At 36.8% G+C, this 25847-nt stretch overlaps 1 protein-coding gene and 1 long non-coding RNA gene across 25 annotated transcripts in view; one reads left to right on the top strand and one right to left on the bottom strand.

Moving 5' to 3' along the window:
* Positions 1-25847, top strand: part of NRXN1 (neurexin 1) — a 1166360-nt gene that overhangs the window by 423566 nt on the left and 716947 nt on the right. For 14 of the 24 annotated variants that reach the window (XM_004752835.2, XM_045077822.1, XM_004752839.2 and 11 more), the window contains 2 exons: positions 22348-22649; positions 24778-24801. In XM_004752835.2, coding sequence (XP_004752892.1) covers positions 22348-22649; positions 24778-24801 — 326 coding nt within the window. The remainder of the gene's footprint in view (positions 1-22347; positions 22650-24777; positions 24802-25847) is intronic. The other 10 variants (XM_045077824.1, XM_004752837.2, XM_045077826.1 and 7 more) reach the window with 1 other exon arrangement.
* On the bottom strand, positions 1855-25109 carry LOC106005823. Its single transcript, XR_001179469.2, has 4 exons — positions 25016-25109; positions 10715-10954; positions 6741-6808; positions 1855-2146 (listed from the first exon to the last, which is right to left on the bottom strand). It is a non-coding gene; the product is annotated as an uncharacterized LOC106005823 (long non-coding RNA).

Here is a 25847-nt window from a genome sequence, read left to right as displayed (position 1 = left end):
GACAGAACATAGAGATTCTTAATCACAGGAAACAAACTGAGGGTTGCTGGAGGGAAGGGGATGAGAGGGGTTGGGGTAACTGGGTGGTGGACATTAAGTAGGGCATGTAATATAATAAGCACATACATATGACTGATGAATCACTTAACTCTACCTCTGAAACTAATAATACACTATGTTAATTAATTGAATTTAAATTTTAAAAAAGAAATTAAAAAATAAAACCCATAAATAAAGAAATAAATTTTAAAAAGGAAAATGTATTCAGGCACTATAATCATTTGCATTTAAATTTGTTCTATAAGAAAGTTAGCATCCACATAGGATATTCTTTAAAGAGTACCTTGCAGTGTTACTGCTTACATGGTCACTTAGTTTTGAAGAATCTAAAGGCTCTTCCTAATAGTCTTTAGTCATGTTTAATACAACTCACTAGACTATATTTCACAGTTAAACAGAATATAACTATACCTCACTTCCTTGGATCATTAAACCAATATCCTCCCTGGCACATAGTGTAAAGTAAAACTTCTTTACATGACGACTTTTCTCTCCAAACGTTTGTCTATTTGATAGGAGATAAGAATAAAAATATCTAGTGATGGATGACCAATCTGTTCTGCCTGCCCTCTTTGCCACGAACTAAACCTGAATAGTAATTTCTAAATGTTAACTCTTCTTATTTTTACATTGCAGTTGTTATCTTCACTTAGGTGGGCTGCATTGTTCAAAACTATAATAATCATAACAATAATTGGAGATGCAGTTGGTGTCCCTAAATTCACACCAATCAGTAATTCACCATTCCCTCTTAGATGGATATTCCTGATCAAAATGTTAGAAACGTCTCCCCCCTCTATGGAGGACTTTTACACTTCAGCCTGAGTCAAACTTCCTCATTTCATTTGTCATGGCACCTTAGTTCCAGTCAAATTTTATTAATTGTTTGATTTCTCAGCTTAAAACCTTCACTCGTCTTCATCTCTTCACTTGCCGTGGTGCCTTTTCCCTAAATTACTTACATTTCAAATCAGTCATCCTTCAAGATGTGATCCAACCAAGTTTTACTTTCTTTGTGAAATGTATCTCAACACTTTGAAAGTAACCTCTTCTTTTGAATTTCCATTGCTTTTTCTATGCCTTGTATTTTCTTTGCATTGTGAATGTCTTATAAAATAGAACTCCCATCCACCATTGTTTTCTCCACGTAACTAATGTAGTGCCTCTCACAGAATAAGTCTTTAATATGTTCCTTTAATTAATGATTTCATTGATTCCTTAGTGCGTCCCTGGCTTATTTTCAAATAACACATTCTAAAATGATGCTTAAGATGAAAGGCTCTGAAATGCATGAGTTTAAAAAAAATAAACAACCCCTCACCTTGAAGTTTTTTAACTATTTAGCCATTTATATATGTAAATACAGATCTTGATTCAGGACAGCATTTCTTTGAAAATCTTTCAGATTGTGTATATATATATGGGGGGATGCTGATGAGAGGGAATAGGGTTTTAGGAGAGAACAGACAGCATCCAGAAGGGGATATGCAGATGTAGGGACTCTGGCTGTTGCTGTCAGGGAGGGATGTCTCCACATGAACCGCCGGCAGCAGTATCCAAAAGCACTTCAAAAGCTCAGAGTGGCTATTCTGCTGAATAACTGAATATCCACAGAGCCAAGGTCCATGACCTTGAGCACAGCAGATCTTTTCTGCTGAATATGATCTTATTCCAAGTGAAGTCAAATTATTCTTCCCAGTCCTCAAGAAAACCTCAAAGCTTTCAAACCACTTTGCCCTAAGAGATACCTCAAATCTGCTAAGGCAGCCCACAGGACGAGAGGACCACAGAATGTGCTTGAATTGCTTGGACGCTTAAAACTTTCCATTTTGTACTGAATTCTGATGCAACTAGGTTGCACACCAAGTATAAAAAGGACTTTGACCTGAAGTAGGAAACACTGAAGGGCTGCTTCTGTGCCTTCGTTGAATCTTAGCTAGACGAAGAATAAAGGATTTGTTTCAGTGAAGAGAATCACAGGCATGCCTGAGCCAGGGACATTCCATCTTGACCCATCTTCCCAGTCTTCCATTTTGGGTCCTTTCTGCATTCAAGTAGCATGCCTTTTAATTAACCAAACAAGCAACTGCAAACGAGAGAAAAGGGGGAATTTGTCTTCAAATTGAAATACATGTGAAGAAAACACAAACCGAAATTTATTAAAGGCTTTCATAAGGAGGCTAAATTTTAATCAGCATTTGACTTGGTGAAAATCCTAAGCTGACTGTTCATTAAGGCATGGCAGCAAGGCAAGCAAAAACCAGTTCTTTGTGCATTTGTCTATTAGAAGAAGGAAGAGGAACTTAAACACTGAAGATTTCAGCCTGTGGTGTATGGATGTGTCAACTTGTTAGACAGAGATGGGCCTGTCAAGGAGAGCTTGCTGATGGATGGGTGTCGGCGCCTCTCGTTAGCTATTTCAGGGACAGCTTTCATTCTGCATCTCTCTTTCTCTGTTTTATCCCAGGACTCCCTTCCATGCCTTTCTCTTTAGAGTAGACTGTCCTTGTTTTTAATGAACCTAGAGAGATATTTAGCTTCCATATTCTCTTCATTGGCTTCAGGTTTTATTCTGACCAGCAGATAAATAGCATGATTCAAGACAGGCTTCTAAGGATTTGGAACATCTGCCTTCTTTCAATGCTTGTGGTAGGTTTTGCCAGAAACACTTAAATCTTACGTATTTTAATAATGAGAGTTCTGGAATTTGGCTGCATTTTTAACTTTAAAAAAACTGAAAACAACTCAATTCAGCCAATGTTTTTTTAATATTTGGGGGCAAATGTGATTGAGTTGGTAGCAAGATACAATTCTACAATGCTTCTTAAGTGACGTTTCCTTCAGGAAGATATGCAATTTCACAATATCAGCATAGGTTTTAGTTTCCCATACTACCTGAATGTGTAGAGTATTTATTTATGTGGTATTGGCCCTTAAAAGAAAATGGACTTTAAATCAGATGCTTCCAAAGGTCAATCTGATCGTGTTCTTGAAGGGGAGAGAGGAAATGCTATTGTGTTCCCACTTTATAAGCTAAAATATGCTGACTACTTATTATCAATTAAGCAATATGCAAATATACAGCAATACTGTATACAGATGGTCACAACTAAAGTGTAAATTATAGCTTAAAGAGCTACAAGACTTTGGCACATATTATAACTAAATTAGAAGAGTTACAGAGACACTATTATTGCCCATTAAATGCCTAGGTCATATTTCTCTTAGCCCTTGTTTCTTTACCATATCTGCACGTTAGAATCACCTAGAAAGTTTCTGAAAATCCCCATTCCTATGCCCACACACTGAACCAGTTAAATGAGTTTTGAGGTTGGAAACAGGGACCCAGGCATCTAATATTTTTCAAGGCTATATAAGGTGATTTTATGGTAATGCCAAGTTAAGGACCACTATGAATATTTAACATTTTATTATATCACCTCAGCCTGATATACCTCATGAGCCAGCTTCTTGTCAATATGCTTATATGTATCTGATTTGGGTTTTTTTTTTTTATTGTAAAGCTATATAGTTTTGTTTTGTTTTTTTTTCCGCATCATGGGCAATACTACCAATTTAAAATAAAATGCACTGATCATTTTTAAACAGGAGTATCTGAACATTTGAGTCAAAGCCTTTCATTATAATACTATATATCAAAAGAGACTGCAAACTTCAAAGGTTGGTGTTGACAAGCTTAACATAGTGCAAATATGATGAAGTAGTTAAGATAATTACTTCACTTTTTAATTGTAAGCTGAGAAAAATAATAATATTGTTTGGTGATATGAAATCTGTAAAACTTTAATTTTGTGTATTTTCTCTAGGAGTTATAAAAACTAGGTATCTAAGAAAGCGATTAAATTAGGATTGTATGTCACGGTGTGGGGGGAAAAAAAACAGACTGGCCTATATTCTCAAAATGAATTTTCTTTTCTCTGAAACTGTGAAGGTGTCCATTCAAACCTATCCAAAATAGCTTTAGAAATGCCACAGAATGTAGTAGAAGGAACTCAGGATTCAGTCCAGGGATCCAAATTCTAGTAGGAAGCTAAACAGTTTTTGCCAAGTCTAAAAAGTTCTCTGGGCCTTACTTAGTTTTTCTGTTTGTAAAATGCAGAGGCTGAATGAAATCAGTGTTTTTCAAAGGTAAATGGTGAACCATTATTAGATTATGAAGTCAATTTAGAGCAATTCTTATTTCTATAAAACACAGAAGAGTACATTGCAGGTAGCAAAGTTGGTATATTGTATGTGAATCCTGGGTACTTAGGAAGAAATTTTTGAAAGTCCTTGAATTATAAGATCTCTTTAAATTTTATAGCTCTATAAATTGTTCATGGGAAAGGCATGCAGTATAGGGAATGGAGGTAGAGGCATCCTACTTCAAGCATGGGACATAAAATACACCACATATTCTTGTTGTATAGTATCAAAGCAAATAAACTTTAGAAAGAAAAGACTTGTTCTAACAGGGTATTTGGTTCACTCACTAGTAAAAAAGGCAGAAAAAAAGCATTTATAGCCTGTGAATGTGGAAATGTGTCCTATCCTTGAGAGCAGAGAATGGTCACTATAAGAAGTGAATGGATTCATTGTGAATTATAACTACGGTTTCAAGAGGTGGTATTATTCAGTCTGGCCAGAATGTTCTCTTACCAAATCACTTTCATACTAAAAATGAGAATGTGCTTTGATTTTTGGTTGTTTCATTTGTATTTTGTCTCAGTTTGTGCTCACTGTTTGTTGGGAAATGAGAAGTTAAGGAAGCAAGGAAGGCCCAGGGCTTTACAAAAAATTATTGAGTTTCAAGTTACATTGTATACTGGAAGTAACTAGAAAGTAAATCCTAATAAAGTGTTAAGGAACACCAATCTAGTCCTATCAAAGTAAGACTTATGGGATGGGTACAAGAAATATGCTTCTCTTCCCTGGGTGGCTCAGTCAGTTAAGCACATGCCTCTGACTCTGGTCATGATCTGGGGTCCTGGGATCAAGTCTTCATCAGGCCCCTAAGTCTGCTTCTCTCTCTATCTCTCCCTTTGCCCTTCCCCCCCTGCAAGGGCTCTCTCTTTCTCTCTCTCAAATAAATAAATAAAATCTTTTAAAAAAAATGAACTATGCTTTTTTAAAAGTTTTCCCAGATGGGTCTGATGACCAGCCCTGTTTGGGATCAACTGGTGTAGAAACCCAGCTTCTCATCCCAAGTTTGACTACCCCTAGCTTTAGGCATTAGAGAAAATCTCATAACCTTTGTAGGTCTCCCTTTTTAAACTCCAAAGTTTATAACTTTTTTTTTTTTTTTTTTTTTTGAGGGGGAAAGAGAGAGTAAGAGAGAGAGGAGGGGCAGAGGGAGAGGGAAAGAGAATCTTCAGTAGGCTACAAACCCAGTGCAGAGCCTGATGCGGGGCTTGATCTCACCACCCTGAGATCATGACTTGAGCTGAAATCGAGAGTTGGATGCTTAACCAACTGAGTCACCCAAGCTCTTCTAAAGTTTTCAATTCTGTGATTCATTGAGATTTCTGCTGAAGTTTCAGAGTGCAAATAAAGTTAGTCACAAATCAACCAATGTCCACTTTTTTTTCCTCTAACATTGGACTTGAAGACCTAAGTTTATATCGAAGTTAAAATGAAAAAGGAAATTATAATAATTATTCACCTCCTAAGAAGGACATTCTTTTCTTTTAGCTGAAGTGTATAGTTTACAAATAATGTTACCTTCATTTCAGGTGTGTAATGTAGTGATTCAATTTCTTTATACATTATGTTATGCTCACCATAAGTGTAGCTACCATCTGTCACCATATAACAGGTATACTACTATTAACTGTATTCACTATGCTATACCCTCACTGCCAGTGATTCACTCATTTCATAGCTGGAAGCCTGTGTCTTCCACTCTGGAAGGGTGCTCTTTTAATATTAGGTTACAAGACCAACTGGTCGATAATGTCAGGAGCTAATGGATGAGTCTTCTCACAATGTCCATGTTTTATAACCTGGCCATTCCTCCCCTCTGATCATAAGTCTGATGTGGAGCAAAGACTTCTGACCAACACAAGCTGAACTAATCACAGTTAATCCCCTTTGGAGAGTTTAGAACTTGAAAGGAGTTACTTTGGGTCTGAGGTTCACTGTTGTTGAGTTATATATCTGATACGTTCCCAGGAACTGTGCTGTGAGGAGCTTGTATCTTCCCTGTGCTCCTTCTTTTCCAAAACTTTGTGGTTCAATGGCCCCTTTATTCTGGGAGCTACTTCCAAAATCTCTCCTCTAAATTCTGTGTGTTTGCATTTAGGCTAGAACTCTGCTGGTGTTGGGAAGAGAATAAAGTCCCAAGAAATTAATTGTACTTAATGAACTAACTTCTCTCCTATATATCTAGAATGGTGCTAGTTTTATAGCATCGTTGTGAGAATTGAGAAAATAGTATTCAAATCAGATGAAGAACCTGGGGTAAGAAGTGTTGAACTAAACAGTGTAGATTTATGGTGCTTTCAACACAGATATGATAGGATGAGGAGAGTTTATGAAAGAATCAGTATATAGTTAATAATATTAATTCTATAATCATTATATTACAAATCCTCATTTTTAAGAAATCTGAAACTGTGGTGTGATAGCATGACTACAGTCATTCTACTGAATAAAACTCATACTCAGTTACATTTACTTACCCAGGTTTATGTAGCTCTGACCACAAAATGAGGAACTCCTCAGGGCTTCTAACTCCAAATTAAGGGCTCTATCCATAAAAAAATATTAACACTAGTTATTATTGATTCTTCAAAACTTTTCTCCAAGAAGTATGCATACTCCTAAATTAATTCATATAAACTTGTAGTAAGTCATATAAACTTTCTCTTAAAATATTTTATTTTTCCAGGGATTGAACTCATATGGAAAAGTACCTTAAACTCTGGGGCGAATTATCAAACACATTCTTTTAACTCACCCCAGCTTACATAGGACTAGAAAATCTGTTGAAGGTGTTCTTTTTGAGCTAAGGAAGAAAAGTGATCAGAATAGAAAGTTTATTTCTGATAGTGTGAATAGAATACCTTCCCATGACCCTTTGTTTTTCTAAATTTTTTAGTCCTTATAGAATAAGAAGACAACTAGCTCTAGAAGCCCAAAGAGACTGAGGTTGCTATAGAAAGTTCCTTTTAAAAGCAGCAGCCATTAAAAATCTTTAAAGACATTTTAACTCTAGCATGTTGCCTGATTTTGACAGCAGGAAAGCAATAGAGTTTGGCACAGAGTTGGGGCTCAGTAAATGTTTATTGAATGAATCATTGAAACAGTGACTCAATAAATCAAGAATGTTACAGAACCACAGGACTTTAGAATTGAGAGAAACACTGGAGAGCACTTAGTCCAGCTCTGTGACTTTGCCAGGAAGGAAAATGAGGTGTGTGGAAGCTAAGGAGGAGGCCAGGGAAAGAGAGCTGAAAAGTGGCCAAGTGGAAACCAGTGTACCAGGTCTCCCTATTCTTACCCCAATGTGCTTCCCTGAGAGAATGAAAAATAAGAATAACTAAAAATCACAAACACCACATGAGATCATTTTGCAAGTCCTCTAAGTACAAACCTGATTAAAAGGGTAAACCATCAACAGAGACATTTTTTTTTCTTCCTTTATCCCATTTGTATTATTTCCATCTCTTTCTTATTCCATGAACCTTAGCTAACCAAAATTTTCCTGGCATTAGATTGTGAGGCATAATGATATTCTGGTTAATAAAAGAACTGGTAAACAGCTATTTTTTTTTAACGGACAGAGAGTCTTTTGAAATGTAGTAGTTACTTTATTTTTTTAAGATTTTATTTTTATTTATGAGAGAGAGAGGTTGGGGAAAGGAGCAGAGGGAGAGAGACAAACAGACACTGAGCTGAGCTTAGAACCTGATGAGGGATCCATCTCATGACCCTGAGATCATGACCTGAGCTGAAACCAAGAGTCAAATGTTTAACTGACTGAGCAACCTAGGTGCCCCTGTTGTAGTTACTTTAATAATAATGTTAATAGTAATTAACAAATGATTCCCCACCATATGCCAGGACTGTGTATACAATTGCATGTTCAAGAGATATCTTCCTCATAGAATTATTGACTAGAGTCCCCTGAGACAAAAAAAATATAAGTAATCTCCACTGTAAAGTGAACCTCTAAACACTGGCCAGTTGTCTCCCTCAGCATTTACTACGACACAGCAAAACTGACCCTCTCACCACTCCTAACACACTGTCCACCTCCCACCTTTCCTGTCCATCCAAGCATTAAGGGAAGGGGCAGATAGGTGAAAAAAGAGTCAATAGGTCATAGGTACTCTGAAAATGTACTGTTCAAGAAGTGTGCTCCCTTTGTCCAGCTGAACTGGGGAAGAGACTACTATAGAACCTGATTATTCAAAAAAGGGAAGGTTAGTATTCTACATTCCTGATGCATCCAGTGTATGCTTCAAACTTGCTGATCTGCCCTGTGCTTTTCTGAGGAGGGAAGAAGGGAACTGGCAAGGTGGAAAGAGTTCACAAAGAAAGTATAGCCTATGCTCTCAGCATTTGGTGTAGTCAGGATACCTAAGATTCTGTGGCTCAAACAGACACTCCATGTAGGCTGGGGCTTGAGCCATCTGGCCAGGATTACTCACAAGAAGGCCACTTGCTGGACCAGAGTACTGATCTCTAGCTCTAGCTCTAGCTTTGTCTCTGTCTCTGTCTCTTTCTTCTTCCCTATTTTCTCCCTCCCTCTCCTTCTTTTGTTCATGCTTTCTCCCTAGCTCGCTCGCGCTCTCTCTCTCTCTTTGCCTTTCTTAATACTTAGAAAATTCAAGAAGGACAAAGTCTTTTTTTTTTTTTTAAAAAGATTTTATTTATTTCTTTGACAGACAGAGATCACAAGTAGGCAGAGAGGCAGGCAGAGAGAGGGGGAAGCAGGTTCCCCGCTGAGCAGAGATTCCCAATGTGGGACTCAATCCCAGGACCCTGAGATCATGACCTGAGCTTAAGGCAGAGGCTTAACCCACTAAGCCACCCAGGTACCCCAAGAAGAACAAAGTCTTAAGGCAGAAGATAAGAAGATGCCTAGCACCATACCACATCCCTTCTCCCTTCTCCCTCAACTATGAGATGAGGGTTGAAATTTACATCAACTCTTTGGTTAAAATTATAAATTAGCCTGAATTTTTGATAACCAATAGTGACCAGAAATTCAGTGATTCTGACCAAGATAATAGAGATGGAGAAAAAAAAGTGACTGTTTTTGCAAAAATACATAAATACTCTCTTTCATGTTTGCGTATGCTGTAGGTTGCAACTTTTTAATAAACTCATTACACATACATTATATTTTTTAATCCTCACAACTACCCTGTCAGATAGGTCCTCCATTTACTGATGAGAAAACATTTTATTGCTTCCATTTACTGATAAGAGAACTGAGATTTTAAGGTGATCAGTTACATATCCAAGTACTCACAGTGTGAGAGTGGAATTCAAACCCCAGTGATTATGACTCCATAACCCATGTCTCTATGGTCCAAAACATCATAAATGTTGGTCTCATTACTACCACTTCCATCTACACTCGTAGTCCAATCTCCATACAGAAGCCAGACATATCTTTTTTAGAACATACATATCAGATCATACCACTCCTCAGACTACTCCAGTGGTTTCCCATTGTGCATGGAATAAAATATGAAAGTTTGATGAAGATCAAGAATGCCCTACATGGGGGCACCTGGGTGGCTCAGTGGGTTAAAGCCTCTGCCTTCGGCTCAGGTCATGATCCCAGGGTCCTGGAATCGAGCCCGGCATTGGGCTCTTTGCTCAGTGGGGAGCCTGCTTCCTCCTCTCTCTCTCCCTGCCTCTCTGCCTACTTGTGATCTGTCAAATAAATTAAAAAAAAAAAAAAAAAAAAAGAATGCCTTACATGACCTAGCCCCAGATCCCATCTCATTCCCCCTCATTTCAGGAAGTTGCCCTTTTGAGGTTTTGTCCTTGGAATATTCTTTGCCCAGATCTCCCCAAGGGGCTTCTCAGCACTCAGGTCTTAGTTTCAGCGTCATCTGCTGAGAGAGCTCCCTTGGCCATGTACATGGGTCACCCTGCCATCTTGCTCTCGCTAGGGCCTCTTGTGTGTTCAGTGTCACTTGTTCAGGGTTTATCTCTTCCTCCCTCATTAGATGAAAGTGGAAACCCTAGAAATCCTGATGTATTTCTTATACTTAGAATAGTGCCTCCAAATTGTGGGCCCCATATATGTAATTATGAAATGAATGATGCCTGAATAGATAATAATCTCCCTATTGATTCCATTTGCAGTACCAGACACTTTACGTGTGTGACTTTTGGGTTCAGTATTACTGTCTTAAGATCAAAGACGTGCCGTGAGTTCCTGGTATCCCTTCCCTTTCCCCTTATACAAAGAATGCTCCCCTGCAATCCAAGTGCTTCTGGTTTGTACTGATCTTAGTGTATGCTGACTAACTACTTTGAATTAATTTTATAGCAAGTTAGCAGTTTATCTTAAAATACACACATACACAATAAAGTAAAACAAATCAAAAACCTTAGCCAACCCTCCTCAGAAGCAGAGTTACGTAAGTACCTCCCTTCTCATCCCAGCTTCATTCCTCATTACACTTACCACATGTTTATTTACTCCCATCTCTACTTCAGATAGTCGGGATGCCAAGACAAGACACAGTTAGTGCTTTCTCTTAAGGAATTGTCATTCTGGTTTTAAATATAGTAGGCCATATTTAGTAGTACAAATTTCCCTCATTGATGGATATTGTTGACTTTAACATGTTCCAAGTTCACTCAACTGCAAAAAGTAGAAATGTGACAGCACAGGCCCATTCATTTTCATTGAGTTGGATCACATCTAGAATGAATGACAGTTTGTTTTCAGTTTCAGCAGTGGATGAACCAAGATATTTCTAGAGAGACATACATAAATGCAGTTGCATGAACCTCATTAAGTATATCCACTAATAAGGATGACTTACTAGACTGTACCAGGAGATATATACCTCTCAGATTTATTCAGAAGAGTAGTTCTAAGTTCCCAAACCTACAGAGGTTCCTATTGTATTATTGCCTAAAGGCGAAACACGTTGAGAATAAGAATTCAGAGATTACCTCCAATGATTTAACAACCAGACTCTGCTGGGATGCATATTAAATAGATATTTGACGCATATACACACTAATCAGATCTCTCTGATTCTTTTTTTTCCCCCAGTCTTTGGTTTTCTATTCAAAAGATGCAAAGTCATTGATCTGGATGTTTATCCTTTAAGAGAAATGTGATGATATCAAAATATTTTGTCTTTAATACTTAACTCAGACATGACAGACACACCACACACACACACACACACACACACACACACTGCTCTTACAATCCCTAAAAGATATTCTAAAGCACAGTAATCTAAAATTGGTTCTCACAATAGGACTTAGGCTTTAATGTTCACTGGGATCACCTGGGGGATCTCATTAAAATACAAATTCTGCATCCATAGACTGAGGAGGGGTCCTGAGATTAACACTCTTTACAAGCTCCAAGTAATGCCTGATACTGTCCCTTAGGTCACACTTTGGGTAGCAGGTGTTGAGATCATATTGTTTTAGGCATTTCTACTTTAACCAACACTTTACTCTTCCTTACAAAGTTCTCTCCCCTCTGCTCTTGCCTTCCACAATTCCATAATTTCTCTCAGATTAAAAAAAATCACATTTTATAATGTGGAGCAGTTTGCCACATGACCAAAATATGTGCATATCCCAAAATAAAGATTTTTAGAGTTAGAGGCAGGTACACTCTGATTCTAGTGAGAAAGTATTGTGTTTTAAATTGGCCACTCTTTGGAGCATGGTTATATAGATGAGCTATTCACTATATATTGACTATGTTGGTAATAAAATGATTTCATACTTGAGATTATTTACTCCATGTCCATTTTATACATGAGTATTATCATAAATGTAGAATATCTGTAAATTTGCTGCAAATACAATTGTGTTCCTATAATTAAATATATAATTTACTTTCTTATGAGGTAATCATTAATTGTCATCTAAAGAAATCATAAGTTCATGTAGAGATTCTTCATAAAGTCTATAATCGCCAAGCTATGTTTTTATTTTGATTTTGTTACTGATTCTTTCCAGGTTAAAATATGCTAGAGTCCAGTTGTCTTAGATTCAGTTGTTGCAATTGAGCCTCAGACAGGCCCCGAAATTGCAATATTGCACACCTGGTGAATGCTGGAGTATCTGTTTATCACTATCCCCGTGTATCATACGACCCATGCAGAACTGATTGGTCATCGCCCAGACAGGCATAGAGTGGCTTTTGGTTCCCAGGACCTGCTGTTATTTAAGGAAATTCAAATCAGTTTCACAATAGGATTGGAAAATTGTACTAGAGTTTTGGACAGTGTCCTATTTTCTTTTAGAAAAATGTGTTCATGTTTAAGCTGCATTTAATTTTTAGTTCTTAATAAGAGACTCATTTCATGGAAATTTCTGGGAAATGAGGAAGACCATGAGAATGGATTTAAGAGGCAAGAGTTATATTTTGATTCTGCACCAATTAGTTATGCGACTATAATTTTAGCTGTTGGGCCCTCACTCCCTTCATCTAATAAATAAAGGTTTTGTGCTGAATAATATCTAGGTCTTCTTTATCTTTCATATTTAATCACCTCAAGTATATCATCATTAAGGCTGTGTCTCTTTTTTGGAGGGTTACCTGATAGATGCTTAACAACTTGTTTCTGGATTGGTTGCTTTGAAGTGTACCTAAAGTGAATAAAATCTTGAGTGATGAGTATTTTATGAAGCTTGATTTCTTGCTGCAAATAATGGAAGTTGGCCTCAGAATTTACATAGATTGAATCATATTTGAGAATTTTGGAATAATTTACCACATTGAATCAGGTAGAAAAATGTAAGGAAACTACTTTCTCTTTAAAGTAATGCTTGGGGCACCCAGCTAGCTCAGTGGTTAAGTGTCTGACTCTTGATTTTGGATCAGGTCATGATCTCAAGGTCATGATATCAAGATCACGATATAAGGGTTGTGACATCATGCCCCATTGGGCTCCACGCTAGGTATGGAACCAGCTTAAGATTCTCTCTCTCCCTCTACCCCTCTCCCACCAGTTTGCCCATGAATGCACTCTCTGTCTCTCTCTAAAAAAATAAACAAAATAAAGTCATGTTATTTTTACTTATAGTGATCAACTGGTTGTTTTAATTTTTAAATAACAGGATTGTGGCAAATAAAATGATTGTATTTTCTGTTATGCTTCTTAAGAACAGGATTTAATAATCCTGATGTGGTTTTTCAATAATCAGACTTTCCTTTTTCTGTTTTTCTAAACTTGCTTTGTCTTTAAAGTCAGTCAGGCTTATGATTTAATTTAATCATGTAAACTTCTAGTGCATACCTTTATTTAGTCAAGGATGTTTTTAGCACAATATTCTTGTGTATTTGACTTGAAGAGCAATAAAACAAATGAAACAAATCTCTCACTCAAATGTCTGTTTCTGTTCATTTTTTTTTCACATGTTAACTTTAGTTTCTAGTTTGCATTGAAGACAATCTTAGAATCATGTAAATAGAGTAAAACCTTAAAAACGTGTTATTTGGGATTGTGCATATGAAAAGCAAGACAATAAAAAACAATAATGTAGGAAATGTTTTGGCATGCATAAAAAGCCTCATCTAAGTGGGATCAGGGTGACTTCTCTCTGCCCAAATGCATCTTTGTCCTTAAGAAGTAGGGTCATTCCCTTACAGGTCCTTCACTTAGTAGAAAAGCTCATTGAACTTGATAGATGTGGAAACATAGGGCCAAATTAATGAGATTTTTGCCCCATGCATAGGCTGTGCGAAGGTGCTCTATCCTGAGAATCAATTTCTCTGTGAACTTGGAAGTCATTTCAACTCTCTTTGTCTAACATTCTTGTCTATAAAGTAGAAATTCTTGGTGTTGAAATCGATCCATTTGTACAGTTTAACCTTCAAAGATTGAAAACCTTATGTCATACCCAGTTAAGCGGTTGTTATGTTTAAGTCATGCAAATGGTATCAAAAGAAAGCCAGAGTAGCAGTACTTATATTGGACAAAACAGTCTTTAAAACAAAGACTGTAACAGACAAGAAAGGATGCTACTTAATAATAAAGGGGACAATATCAAGAAGATATAACAATTTTAAATATTTATGCACCCAACATAGGAGTATCCAAATACATAAAACAGTTAATAACAAGCACAAAGGAACTAATCAGTAATAATACTATAATAGTAGGGAACTTTAACATACCACTTACATCAATGGACAGATCATCTATTCAGAACATCAACAAGGAAACAATTGTTCTGAATGAGACACTGTAACAGATGGATTTAACAGATATATTTAGAACATTCCATCCTAAACATCAGAGTACATATTCTTTTCAAGTGCACATGGAACATTTTCCAGAATAAATCATATGTTAGCCCACAAAATAAACTTCAACAAATTCAAGAAGATCATACTCATACCATGCATCTTTTCTGACTACAATACTATAAACTAGAAGTTAACCATAAGAAAAAAATTTGGAAAGACCACAAATACATGAAGGTTACATAATATGCTACTAAACAATGAATTAGTCAACCACAACATCAAAGAAGAAATTTAAAAATTACATGGAAACAAATGAAAATGAAGCCACAATAGTCCAAAAACTTTGGGTTGCAGCAAAAGCAGTTTTAAGAGGGAAGTTTATAGCAATAGAAGCTACCTCAAGAAGCAAAACAAACAAACAAACAAACAAAACAACCTCAAGCAGTCTTACCTTACACTTAAAGGAACTAGAAAAAGAACAACAAACAAAACCTAAAACCAGCAGAAGGAGAGAAATAATAAATATTAAACAGAAATAAAGGATATAGAAATTTTAAAATGATAGAACAGATCAAAGAAATCAAAAGCAGTTTCTTTGAAAAAAATCATTAAAATTGATAAACCTTAGCCACACTTATCAAGAAAAAAAGTGAAAGAACTCAAATAAAATCACAAGTGAGAGAGGAGAAAAAACACCATACACCACAGAAAAACAAAGGATTACAAGACAATATTGCATGCCAACAAATTAGACAACCAAGAAGAAATAGATAAATTTCTAGAAACTTATGAAGTACCAAAACTGAAACAGGAGGAAATAGAAAATCTGAACAGACCAATTACTAGTAACACAGTTGAATCAGTAATCAAACTCCCAACAAACTGAAGTCCATGACCAGATGGCTTCACAGGTGAATTTTACCAAACATTTAAAGAAGAGTTAATACCTATTCTTCTCAAACTAGTCCAAAAAAGTTATTCTATGAAAGTTAGCATTACCTTGATACTAAAACAAGACACTGCTAAAAAAGAGAACTATAGGTCAATATCCCCTGATGAGCAGAGATTGAAAAATTCTCGATAAAATACTAGAAAATCTAATTCAACAATACATTTTAAGAAATTATTTACCACAATTAAGTGAGATATACTTCCAGGATGCAAGAATGGTCCAACATTTGCAAATCAATCAATGTGTTACATCACATCAGTAAGAGAAAGAATAAGAAAGAACCACATGATCATTTCAATTGACACAGAAAAAGCATTTGATAAAGTTCAACATTGTTTTGTGATGAAAATTCTCAACAAAATAGAGTTAGAGGGAACATACCTCAACATAATAAAGATCTATGAAAACTCAGAGCTAACATCATCCTTAATTGGGAAAAACTGAGAGCTTTTCCCCTAAGTTCAGGAACGTGACAGGGATGTACACTCCCACCACTTATATTGAACATAGTTGTTGAAGTAGCTGTATCAGACAACAAAAAGAAATAAAAGAAATCCAGATCAGTAAGGAAGAAGTAAAATGTCACTACTTCCAGATGACTTGATGCTGTATAAGAACAGCAGAAAGACTCCACCAAAACATTGCTAGAACTGATTTTAGTAAAATTACAGGATATGTCAACATACATACATACATACATACATACAACATATGTTGCATTTCTATACACCAATGATAAAATAATAAAAAGAGAAATTAAGTAAACAATTCCATTTACAATTACACCCCAAAAAATAAGTTATCTTGGACTAAACCTAACAAAAGAGGTGAAAGACCTCTACTCTGAAAATGACAAAATACTGTTAAAAGAAACTGAACATGACACAAAGAAGTGGAAAGACATTCCATGCTCATGGATCAGTAGAATAAATACTGTTAAAATATCTATACTACCCAAAGCAATCTACCCACTTAATGTAATCCCTGTCAAAATAGCAACAGTAGAGATTAGTTTTTGCTTGTTTTTAAAAATCTTATATAATGGGAATCATAAGACATACTCTTTTAAGTCTAGCCATCTTTTTTTCTCTTTCCATCTTTCCTTCCTTTCTTCCTTCCTTCCTTCCTTCTTTCTTTCAGAGAGAGATGTGGTGAGGGCCAAGGGGGAAAGAACAGAGAATCTCAAGCAGGGCCCATGCCCAGTGTGGAGCCCAACATGGGGCTGGATCTCACAAACCCAAGATCATGACCTGAGCAGAAATCAAGAGTCAGATGTTCAACTGACTGAGCCACGCAAGCACTTGGCATTTTTCTTTTTTACTTAACCTTATTATTGTGAGATTTATCTATATTTTTGTTTGTAGGTTGAAGATCATGTATTTCCATTACTGTTCCTTTATGTAACTATAACTCAAATTATCCATTCGATAGATTGACATTTTGTTAGTGTTCGGCTTGAGGTTATTTTGCAGTCCTGCTACAAACGTGCCGGTATGTTATTCTGATCATCTTTGTTTGAATTTTTGTTGGATGTGTACTTACAAGTGGAATTACTGGAAGATAGAGTATGCAGAGATCCAGCTTTAAAAGATGTTGCCAAACAGTTTAAAAGTAGTTCCCATCAGTAATAATACGAGAGTTCTAGTTGTTCTATGTCTTCACCAACACTTGATATAATTTGTCTTTGTCATTTTATTCATCATAGTGGAATGTACTGATATTTTACTGTGGTTTTAAGTTGATTCCTCTGAAGACAAAGCTGAATATCTTTTCATATGGATATCCTGTTATCATGGAGAGTTTGTTTATGGTTTGCCTGTTTTTTTCTGATTTGTCTAGTTCTTTTCTTATTGGTTTGTATAAGTTCTTTACATACCCTGGACATAATTATTTCTTGCTATATGTATTTCTGTAAATCCAATTTCTTTCTCTCTCTCTTTCATTCTTTCATAAATTACTGCCTGGGTTTTCTTCTAGGACTTTCATGGTTTCAGGTCTTATATTTAAGTCTTTAATCCATTTTGAGTTTATTTTTGTGTATGATATAAGAAAGTGGTCTGGTTTCATTCTTTAGCATGTCCAGTTTTCTCATCATCATTTGTTGAAGACACTTTGTTCCCATTGTATATTCTTGCTTCCATTGTAATAGATTAATTGATCATATACACATAATTTATTTCTGGGCTTTCTATCCTGTTCTGTTGATCTGTGTGTCTACTTTTCTGCCAGTAACATATAGTTTTGATTATTACAGCTTTGTAGTATATCTTGAAATCTGGGATTGTTACCTCCAGCTTTGTTCTTCTTTCTCAAGATTGCTTTGGCTATTTGGATCTTTTGTGGGTCCATATAAATTTTAATTTTGTAAAAAATGTTGGTATTTCATTTCTTTGTGAGGTTTATTATTTTAGTACATATTGGAAATGCACAAAATATTCAGGACTTGTATTTTAAAATGGAAAGAGACCCACTCTTTACATTTTCAACAGGAAAGCATAAATAATTACTTACTATGCTGCTTCTTACTTGCATATGACATAGCACAAAACTTAATGACAAAGATTATACAGCAACAGGCAAAGAGTTGGAGGAAGTATAATCCTCTTGTCTTGTAAAAAATAGAATGATTTATGCATTTTTATATAGAGTACATATTCTTTCATTTAAAAAAATAGCAAAAATATTTTTCCTGTTTATATTCATGTCTCATTTATGGCTTGTAGAGGTAATGATATGTCCTACATTGAATTTTTCCAAGACTTATGTGGTTGCCTTTAATGCAATTTGAATTACCTAATTTTTTAAATTAAACAATACAAAATGAGTGATATTTTCATTTTTAAGTAATAGAAACATCGTGGTGTTAAATGTCATCAACACACATATAACTTCAAAGGTTGCCGTCTACTGAATTGCAAACTCTTTTTGCTGTTTTTCCTTTTGGGTTTGCCACATTATCTGGCAAAGGAATCCTTTGTCAAGATGCATTGTGAATTATGCTGATTTGAAATGACATTAGGTCATTTGGATAAAATGCTTTTTAAATAAACCAAACCTCTTTACATCATCCCCAAACTTTGTTATTCTGTTATTGAGTTATTTGAGGGTGGTCAGAGGCTTGGTGCTTGGATGGCTCAGATGGTTAAGTGTCTGCCTTGAGCTAGGGTCATGAGCCCGGGGTCCTGGGATCGAGTCCTGCATCAGGCTCCCTGATGGGCAGGGAGCCTGCTTCCCCCCTCCCGCTCCCCTGCTCCCCCTGCTTGTGCTCTTTCACTCTCTCTCTCTCTCAAATAACTAAATGAAATCTTTAAAAAAATAAAAATAAAGATAGTCAGAGGCTGACTTCTTGTCTGCTTCTGTTCCTGGCACACTTTCTGAACTTGATAGTCATTTAAACTTAATGGGTCTGAAATTTGTTTTCTCCGAATTTGAATTTAAATTACAGGTAGTTAACATACAGTGCAATATTAGCTTCAGATGTAGAATTAAGTGATTCATCACTTACCTACAACACCTGGTGTTTATCACAAGTGCCCTCCTTAACACACACCACCCATTTAACCCATGCCACCACCCCTGTAACATCAGTTTATTCTCTATAGTTAAGAGTCTTGTTTCTTGGCTCACTTTCTTAATAACATAAATTAAAGGGTTAGGCCAGAGAAGGGTCTCCAAAACTCTCTGTGGCTTAGAGACCTATTCTAAGTACTCAGTGGGGATGAAAATTCTGCAAATATCATCATCTAGCTGCCTAGATGGGTCAGCTAGTTAAGCATCTCCCTTTGGCTCAGGTCATGATCTCAGGGTCCCTGGATCAAGCCCCACATTGGGCTTCCTGCTCAGCGGGGAGTCTGCTCCTCCCTCTTCCGTCACTCCATTTGTGCTCTCTCTCTCTCTCAGATAAGTAAAATCTTTAAAAACTTATTTTCTTCCAATTTTTTATATAGATTCTTTCTCTCTTTGTGATATTATTTATGAACAGGTGTTCCCAATTTTAATGTGGGTGAATGTATTGATATTTTATTAGTACCTTTTATGCCTATTTAATAAATCATTCCATAATTCAGTATCTTACTTTGTCTTACAAAAATTTTACAGATTTACCTCAGAAATTTATATCCTTGGTGCATGAGGAATTGATTTTTATAGATGATGTAGAGATCCAATTTTCCTTTATTCATATAGATAACCAGTTGTCCCAGCACCATTTATCGACAAATCTATACTCTGCTCACTTAACTGCAATGCCTGACTTGATAGAAATCGTTTTCGTATAGGCTTAGGATTATTTTTAGTTTCATTATTTTTATCCCTCCTTTTTAAATTTATCCAGTGTATAAATCTTCATTACCATCACTTTCTAATAAATGGGCACCTTTATACAAGAAAGTTCCTTCATCTTCTTTCTCTGGCATAGCTTGACTATTTTGGGCTCTTTGTTTTCCCAAAGAACTCATGGAATCAGCTCTTCACATTCATTTTAAAATTTCATTTAGAGGGGTGCCTGGGTGGCTCAGTGAGCTAAGCCTCTGCCTTTGGCTCAGGTCATGGTCCCAGGGTCCTGAGATCGAGTCCCGCATCGGGCTCTCCGCTTGGCGGGGAGCCTGCTTCCTCCTCTCTCTCTCTGCCTGCCTCTCTGCCTACTTGTGATCTCTCTATCAAATAAATGAATAAAATCTTCAAAAAAATTTTTTTTCATTTGGATTTCTAATGGAATTTCATCAAATCTATAGATCTGTTTATATATGTTTAAAACACTGTCCCAGTACATAGAACCCTGCAGTCTTTCTGAAATATCTTATTAAACCCAATACTTTTCTGAAGATTATTTTGGTCTTTTAATTCACACAATAATATTTACTAATATGATTTTGTCACTTATAATCTTTATAATGCTCATATATTTTTCCTATTTTCCTATATTACCTACGGCTTCAAGGACAGTATGTTGATAGTAGGTGTCCTTGTTCTGATCTTAAATATAATATTCTAGATTTCACAATAAAGTTGATATATGCCATTTGTTTTAGATTATTTATCACATTTATTACATTAGACAGGCAAGAAGGAAAACATCTACCACTCCTAATGCCTACCAACTTTGCCAGATATCCATACATGCATTATCTCATTTTATCTGGGAAGACTGGTATAACAAACTATTTTCAGAAACTGAGATTTGAAAAGATGCATAATTGCCTCCCAGTGCAGTTAGCAAGTAGCCAAGCTAGTATCTAATTTCATATTTCGATCTATTTTCTTTCCCCCTCATAAATATATTTAGAAATATTTAATTGTGCTAACTCCCAATATCAGGCCACTTGCCATATTGAACTGACCAGGGAAGTAGATACCTCGACTGTCATCTTTCAGAGACAGGAATGGAATCAGGTTTGGCCACTTCATTATCCCTAAAGACTAGTACTGGGCTTAACACTTGGGAGGTACTCAATCAATATTTTGACTGTATAAATGGGAAGGGCCCTCTAGTTTGGCTTGTATTGTCCTTGCTATGATTCTGCCTCAGAATGTGATGGATTTGGCTTGACCAGTAGTCGTCACTAATAACTTACTGGTAGGCAGTGACTTTTCTCAGGCTCACACCATTGTGAAAGTCTCTAGGTGCTCACTGTTTAACTTCGTGCCATGACTTGCCTACTTCTAGCCACTTGTGGCACCGTCTGCATCCAGAGTCAGGTCATCTGGTACTGGTGATCTGAGACCTCAATTTGAGCTCGGATTCAAGGACATGAGTAATTTCACAACCAAATGAAACAGGCCTGAGGTAAAAACCTTTTGCCAAGGGTAAGCCCCTTTTTGGCATGAGCCCTCCTGTGGACATGGTGGAGATGCTATATTCCCAGTAAAACAGATTAAGATTCCCCAGTATCATTTAAAATTCTATTTATATAGTTTATCAGAAGCTGATTCTAGACCATACTGTTTCATTTTTCTTGGCACAATACTATCATTGCCTAGGAAATTGAGGAAACTTTTGGCTTAGACTCTTCCTTTGGTTAAACTCAATCAGTGGGAGAGGATTGCTCTTTCCAAATACCCACATTTTGGGTTGATCTGTCTGACATCTTGTGGGATCCACATTGTTGCTCGTAAATATGGTAAAGACAGATATATAGAAAATGTTGAGGCTTCATTTACATGCTATTCCCATGATGATGTGCTGGAATTTTTACCAGTCTCATAAAAGCCAACCCTACCATCTGCTTGGTGAGATCAGGGAATGAATCAACAATCCAGCAGGCTCCATTAAGCTCGCTATCACTGCTCCCTCCATCCAGGGAGAGAACAAACCAAAAAGAAAAAAAAAAAAAATGCACATGCTCTGTAGGAGATCTATTTACTCTCAGACCGAATTCTATTTTTTTTTTTTTTTTTTTTGCTTTCCCCTTACCAGATAATTTGTTATGGTTTCTCAGTGATGAAAATATTTGTCTCTTCGCTGAGAAGATCTTTGAATATAAATGTCTCACTGAAAATTAAAATAACGCCTCAGTTGGATGGAGAGAATGTTGCAAACACATTGGAACCCATTGTTGCCAGCAGAGTAGAACCATCCAATATGCATTTATGGTACCTGATTCATGCCCTGGAGATATCACAGAGCTGCTTTCTCAGATCAGAGCTCTTGCAGTGATACTTAAAAATTAATTGAATTTTCAAGAATGTCAGCTTTAGCTATTGCAGTTGATGGCCCACTAGCTGAGGAGGTTTATTAAAAAAATATATACTGCCACCTACAGTACCATTTGATTTTGTTTGATGGGGCTCTTGTAATGCATGTTAACTAAACAGAGTTAATTTGGGGGGATGATTAATTTTGTTTCTGTTAAGGTCTGCTGATCTATGTAGTATATTTCTTTACTTACGCACGTATGTATCTATTTCCCCCTAGGAAAAGAAGAATATATTGCCACTTTCAAGGGATCTGAATACTTCTGCTACGACTTGTCTCAAAACCCCATTCAAAGCAGCAGCGATGAAATAACGCTGTCCTTTAAAACTCTTCAGAGGAATGGACTGATGCTTCACACTGGGAAATCGGCTGATTATGTCAATCTTGCCCTGAAAAATGGAGCTGTTTCTCTGGTCATTAATTTGGGATCAGGGGCCTTTGAAGCACTAGTGGAGCCCGTGAATGGAAAGTTTAATGATAATGCCTGGCATGATGTGAAAGTCACCAGGAATCTGCGTCAGGTAACAGCGCAGCGGATAAGAGAGTTTCTGGCTTTGTTTCTCACTGCAGCTGTGTGTGTGGTACTTGAAACCCCTAACAACATGATATAGGGCTCCTCAGAGTCGCTTACAAATTAGCTTTTTCTTCTTCTAAGATGAATCTTCCTGCCATACTTGAGCAGGGGCATATCTAGAAAGTTCTGGGGGCCCAAAGTCTATTTTGATACAGCGACATATGACAGTTTCCCAGAGGGCTGCAAGGATATCCCTGCGACCTGCCCTTCCTGTGATGTGTGTGATTTTGTTGTGTTTTGTTTTTTTTAATTATTATTTTCTGTTTGTTTGATTTTAAATTATGGTTTTCATGGTGATCATTTGGAAGCATGCACATTGGGGTCATTAAATCACAGTTCCTTTTTTGTAGTAAAAAAATCAGTGTGTTTGTGATTTGGGATTGTATCAATCCCTGCTCCCTCTCCACTCCCACCTCTGAAATAGGGACAAGAAAAGCCCCTGAGGCAGAAAGAATGACTTTGGGGGCCTATACATCTCCTGAAGAGTCTGTTTACGAAGACTTTCTTTTTTTATTTTTAGCACAGATAATTTAAATCCCAAATGTCTCTGCAGAGACCAGTTCATCTTCTAGGTGCCCATTTCTACTTGGTTGTATTAAAAAAAAAAAAAAAAAATTCTTGCAAGAGTCTATATACTAGGAAAATATCAGTTCTTTAGTAAATCTATGAGTCCACATATACTGTATGTTTTTAACTGAGGCATATTATTACAGTATATCTATATATCTATATATACAGATGGAAGTGAATAGATTGTCCTTTTATATTGAACAATATACGTTTTGGTTATTATTTGAAATTTTATATTATAATGTGTCATTTTGTTAAGTGTTGACAGTGACTAATTTTTCTGCAGTACATGCTGATCTCAAACTAATATCCTTAACATATTTGTTGTTTCTCTGAACAGTTGCAGAATGACCGGATTGTCTCTGGTTTTCCTTTACTAAAACAGCCTTCTCTTTCTGAGCTGTTAACCATCTAACCTTTTCTTTCCCACTTCTGAAAGGCTTAAACTATCCAAACTTGAGACAAAAAAAGAATTTTCGGAGTACAGCCTAGCTAAGGCAGTCTAGCTAAAGCAGACAAGTAAAACTGAAGGATTCTTAGACCCTCAAAGACCTTTCAGAGGCCTTCTTGGCATGGGAGGGACACTGCATGCTTCACGCCTGCCCTGGGAGGGAGTCACCGCCCCCCCCCCACCTCCTCAGTGCAGCAGGGGACCACGGATTTCCTATAAGTCTGTCTCTTTGGTTTTCCTTTTTTTATTTTTTTCTCTCAGATTCTCATCAAGAGACCGGAGGCTCATTTGAGAGAAGCACAGAAGGAGGGGTGGGGCTTGAGGAGCCCACTTTCTAGATTTGCCTTTGCTCAGGTTACAAACCAAACTGCGAATTGATAGCTCAAAGGAAACTGTGGTTATACAGCTGGGGTGCATGTGTGGCAGGACAGATTAAAAAAAAAATCCATTCTACTCATTCTATGTGTCAGGATCTTTGCTTTGTTTCATTGCAGTAAACTGTGACCCTAAAGTCCATCAATATGACCGAAGGAAGTTTTGGAGTTGAGAAGGAGTCCTTGTGTGCTGTAAAATTGAGTAGTAGGGCATTGCCAACCGATTCCTATGAATTTGCTGGGGCTGGGGAGGGCCAGGGTGGGGGAGGGGTCATTTCCGGGCATAGGGCGGCAGTGGTCAGCTGATGAGCTTTAGGTCTTTGAATCCCTTATAGACTTTTTAAATGACTGTCAAGATGTACTCAGGGAGGCAAAGGGAACGTTGCCATATGTCTGTTTCTATCTAGTAGCAAGTGATGAACAATACTGGCAGGAAAAATATTACCTCTGTGGGAGGCCTATTTGTTAGTCTGCTTTTTTCTTGTAAAATTTTTTTGCCCTTTTTCTATGTTACTAACATGCTTAATAACTAACATGTCATTCATGGAATGTTTCATTCTACTAACCGTTACCTGAATCAAAAAATGTACTAACATGGTAGAGACCATCATATTTTTTAAGTAACGATCGTTATTCTGTTCACAGTTTTTAATTTCCTTTCTCCCCCCTTCTCCACAAAGCACTCAGGCATTGGACACGCTATGGTAAACAAACTACATTGTTCGGTAGATATCATTCTAATTGTTTCTTATTTTGGGTTTGCCGTGTGTTTTCTTTCTTTCTTTTAACTGTAGACATCATTAACAAAAGAGGAACTGCGGTTGGTACTCTTCTGCTTACTTTGACCTCCTTCTTTTCATCTGTTGTTGACCTTCTTATTTTTTACCTGTTCCTGTCAACTTCTGTTTTCCAACTCACCTGTAGGGGCATCGTTAACGTTTCGAACGTTTTGCATCCAGCTGTGGTTAACACGGGATAAGACAAAATGGTGGCTGGCCCGAGTGACGCAAGCTCAGCCAGTCTCTAACCATTCATGATGCATGGCATGCACACCTGGTTGGGGAATGTCGGAGATGCCACACCCACTCATCCTTACGTCATCACAAAGCAGTTTTTTTTTCTTTTCTTTTCTTTTTCTGTTTTTCTTTTTTTTTTTTTCCCCCTTTGGTTCTCCCCGTTTTCTTTCCTTTCCTTTCTGAACTGTACTGTCCCTCCTGCATGTGCACATCCGCGTGTGCTGCTTCCACGGGTTGTTTTGCCTTTCCTCCCCTCTGGCATGGACTTAGGCACTTGCATGCTGAACAACTGCTGCTCAATAGTGCAAATAGTGACGTTGCTGGAAATAGCTTGCGCCTTTTATGTTAACAAGGTGCACGTTGTGATTAGTTAATAACAGACGACTAAACTTTACTAATATGTACACCAGCAAAACTAACCTAGGAAGCATTTTACTAACACCATTTTTGTGTCTGCTGAATAACTTTTGAGTTGCAGTAGGGATGATGCTGACACTAGTTCAATAATCAGTTAACTCTCTAACTAGTTTAGATCGTTTAGGGCTAGTTGAATAGAATCCAAGAATAAACTTCAAACAGACATGAAAATGGGTTCCGCCATAGGTCTAAAGATAAAAACCAAACAGAAAAAAAAAAAAGCAAAAAAAAACCAAAAAACAAAAACAAAATGAAAAAAAAAATAAAACAAAACAAAACACAAAACAGGCATATCCCAGGATTACAGTATCTAGGTC

The sequence above is a fragment of the Mustela putorius genome, unplaced genomic scaffold (genome assembly GCF_011764305.1).
Source record: "Mustela putorius furo isolate JIRA1106 unplaced genomic scaffold, ASM1176430v1.1 tig00000224_pilon_pilon_pilon, whole genome shotgun sequence".
In the NCBI taxonomy this organism is placed as follows: domain Eukaryota; kingdom Metazoa; phylum Chordata; class Mammalia; order Carnivora; family Mustelidae; genus Mustela; species Mustela putorius.
Note: the sequence above shows the minus strand (reverse complement) of the source record. Positions and strands in the feature narration are given on the sequence as shown.